The sequence below is a fragment of the Papaver somniferum genome, chromosome 4 (genome assembly GCF_003573695.1).
Source record: "Papaver somniferum cultivar HN1 chromosome 4, ASM357369v1, whole genome shotgun sequence".
NCBI lineage: Eukaryota > Viridiplantae > Streptophyta > Magnoliopsida > Ranunculales > Papaveraceae > Papaver > Papaver somniferum.
The window spans coordinates 147,320,016-147,323,385 of record NC_039361.1 but is presented as its reverse complement, the minus strand read 5'-3'; the positions used below and the strand labels follow the sequence as shown (position 1 = coordinate 147,323,385).

At 38.8% G+C, this 3,370-nt stretch overlaps 1 protein-coding gene across 1 annotated transcript in view; it reads right to left on the bottom strand.

Annotated features, from left to right (window-relative positions):
- Window positions 1-3,073: 3,073 nt before the first annotated feature.
- LOC113273255 overlaps window positions 3,074-3,370 on the bottom strand; it is a 2,018-nt gene continuing 1,721 nt past the window's right edge. The window contains exon 3 of the mRNA XM_026523004.1: window positions 3,074-3,304. Coding sequence (XP_026378789.1) covers window positions 3,074-3,304 — 231 coding nt within the window. The remainder of the gene's footprint in view (window positions 3,305-3,370) is intronic.

Genomic DNA, 3,370 nt, shown 5'->3' with positions numbered 1-3,370 from the left:
CCAACTGTCACTTGAAGTATCAGCCTGGACCATAGAACTAAACCCTGCTGTAGTCTTTTATCTAACAACTTACAAACAACACCAGTCTCAACCCCTGTAACCAGCATGAATGTAATCGAGCTCTTCCGTAGCAGCTTTAACGGGTATCCCAGTTTGAAAATAAGTGCAATAATGCACTTTCCATTGTAATTAGCAAACAGATTATCGCCATTTTGAACAAGCAAAAACACAGTTGAATACTCAATTAGCAAATCTAAGCAATATCCAAGCTTCGGAATTAGCTTATAAACTAATTCGTCACAGTAAGCATCCATGAATAACAACCCATTACGAACGAACGAACAAGAATTAAGGCAGAATTTAGAATTGTAGATATCATAAAAATAACACCCCTCATCTGTTTCAGTGTCCTTGCCACGATCAAATAGAATCCAAAAATAGTTAAAAATAAGGGCAAAACGTTCCTTACCCAGTAATTTGTTGTGAATGATGATGACATACTCCTTTAAGCTTTTAAGTTCCTCACAACTAACCTCAACATTTTTAACCTGACTTATCTTGATGAAAGCATTCGCAGTGGCCTTTGTAGTACGCAATTGATGGCTGACAACATTTTCGCTCTTCAAACACAAAATATCCCTTTGAGGAATCTTAACAAATATCTGCCAAGCAGTACGAGCAACTCTACCATTATCTAACATACAAGCAATTTGAACGCTAAACCATGAATCTGACCAGTACCCATTCTTGGAATTCAGCTCATATACAGAAGTTCTATCAAATTCATCCCTTGAAATGGAGCAAACATATAGTGTAAAAGAACAAGAAGTAATTGAATCGAAACCGAATTCCGAAACACCAGCTAAGTAACAAAACCTTCTAATGAGTTTGAAATATTTTCCTGGATCAAATGTGATGTGAGAAAAATTGAGAGTAATGGGAAAACACTCACCAATTACTGGTTTGGAAGAACCCAAGATATGATTCTTCCTATCGAACTCATTCACTGCAACGTTCACACCCTTGGTTAGAATTGATTCGACTATTGAATCCTCTTTGTCTTCATCGAAAAAAAACGAAGGAATCCAATATTCTTCTACGTCAGTGGTTGGATCTGCTTTGTCATCAAAGAAGAACGATGGAATCAACTCATCAGTGGAATCGAAAGAATCAGCAATCAATTCGTCAGACACAATCAACTCTTCAATCTTTGTTTCTTCTGGACCCACAGCTTCTTCCACTGTTGGTTCTTTAGAGTGAATTTCTTCTTGAATATGTTGAGATTCGTTAACCCCATGGATTTAATGTAACTCCTTAATCGCTGATGGTGGTATGTAAATTGATTCCCACCGAAGCTTGGCGAAAGGGATTAGAGACTCTAATTGCGAAAGATGATAATTTCGACATGGTGAAGGTTCATCGTTAAGAAGTTCACTATACCTTCTCTTGACATCAAGGAAATAGAGATAGGCTTCAGCTTTCTCCCTAACTAGATACGAAAAATCCCCCATGGATCAAACGAATCTGATACCAATTGTTATGTACCTAGATGTACATAACAAGGTTAGATAGATAATTTGATAGTAATCCCTTGAACAGAGAAATATGATTCAGAGAATCAGCCTAAGAGGGAGAAGAGACCTAAACTAAACTGTATTTTCATTAATTCATAAATTGGATAATCCTTTCATATATAACTCATTTTTCCACCCTAGCATCTAACACCGGCATTAACCCATGTGGTTCGCATCCAACCATTCCTTACATTGATAAAGACACTCATTCCTACACTAAATACTACCAAACACAACTATTACTAAAGACAGGCGGTAACATGATATGGGCACCCTCTCTCACATAGTAGGTACATGACATTCCCTTCCCCTTCAAAACATCCTTGTCCTCAAGGATGAAGGTCTAGGTTAAGGATCACAAGATAATTTGGCTGAACAGGCACTCCTTTACCATACCGGGTACATAACATGAGCCCACCGTGAGTAAATGTCGTGGCAGGACTTTTAAGTACGTCATTTCCATGCCCAGCACAAACTGATCTCCCCAGTATTTGACTTCCAAAAGTAAAAAGGCCCATTATCCCCAAAATCTCCTGTATGAAGAGGCACACACAAAAGCACCCCTTGAAACTGCAATAGTTGCTTGCGAAGTACCGACAAAAGAAAAGTCTATGATTAATAGAACCACCAGTTTCAGTCTTGAACTTATACACGCTGAGATGACGCAACCTGGTCACTATTTCTTTAACATCCAAAACAGAGGTTGTATCCTTTGGCTGCACAAGAACTGTACTAAAGTGCCTCACCACATCTGTGAGTACTATACAAAAAACTCCCACGGCAGTACCCAAGTTCAAACTGTGTTTCCTCATGAGAATTTCTACAAATTGCTTTGATTGCTCATATACCAAAACATAAATCTCTACTTCACCTGTTGTTAGAAGAGGGAAAGTAGAAGCAGAATATTCCTTGGATGGAAACCAATTTAAATGTCCAGCTAGACCATGGATACGCACCAGGATATAAACAAGCTGGATGCCACTATTTGTTTCAATTTTCCAGCTCAAAAAGATTACCAACAACAGCATATGTGGTGTTTGAATCACCGTGCTCACAAGCTTTCGTCCCATTATCCTGACAAGCCCACAAGGTTGCGACTGATAGACCCCATGATAGGTTACAGTGATAACACTAGGATATGTGTCGAGTAGAATACAAATATAAAGAACCGCCATGGAAGAATTCACATGGCTAATTGTACCTGCACTACCTCTCAACCATTCAGAAGCATTAAGGGAACCATGTTCACGAATATAATCCTCGCGACTGCTCCATAAAACGTCCATGTAAGAAACAATCCAAAAAATCTTAGCATGAGCAGTCCAATTTGCATCAAAGTAGGAAATAGAGAATTTAACTTTCATTTTAGCACTTCTCAAACTCCATATATCAGGTGGAATCAATCTGAATTTCCACCTCATGTATCCATAAAAACATACACCACCATTAACCACTACAAGCATCCTTTTAATTTTCACCTTCTCTATAGGAAATTCTTCTCAGCCAGAATTATATTCATTACTACCACAAACTGTAGAGCCAAGTTGTTCTGGTATCCCGGTGAAAAACAAAGTAAAAACAATGCCACTTGCTACACTGCACAAACTGAGATTAAGAAAGCATAATTTGATCCCCTGCTGCAAAGACTCATGACACAGTTTGCTGGCATTAAGAGAAAGAAACACAGACTTACAGGTGAGTCTCTTTGAGCTCTGTGATATACCATTATACTGCTTCACAATAACACAGATCGTCAAAGATATTTGTGAACCCCGCCCCCACTCCCCCCCCACCCC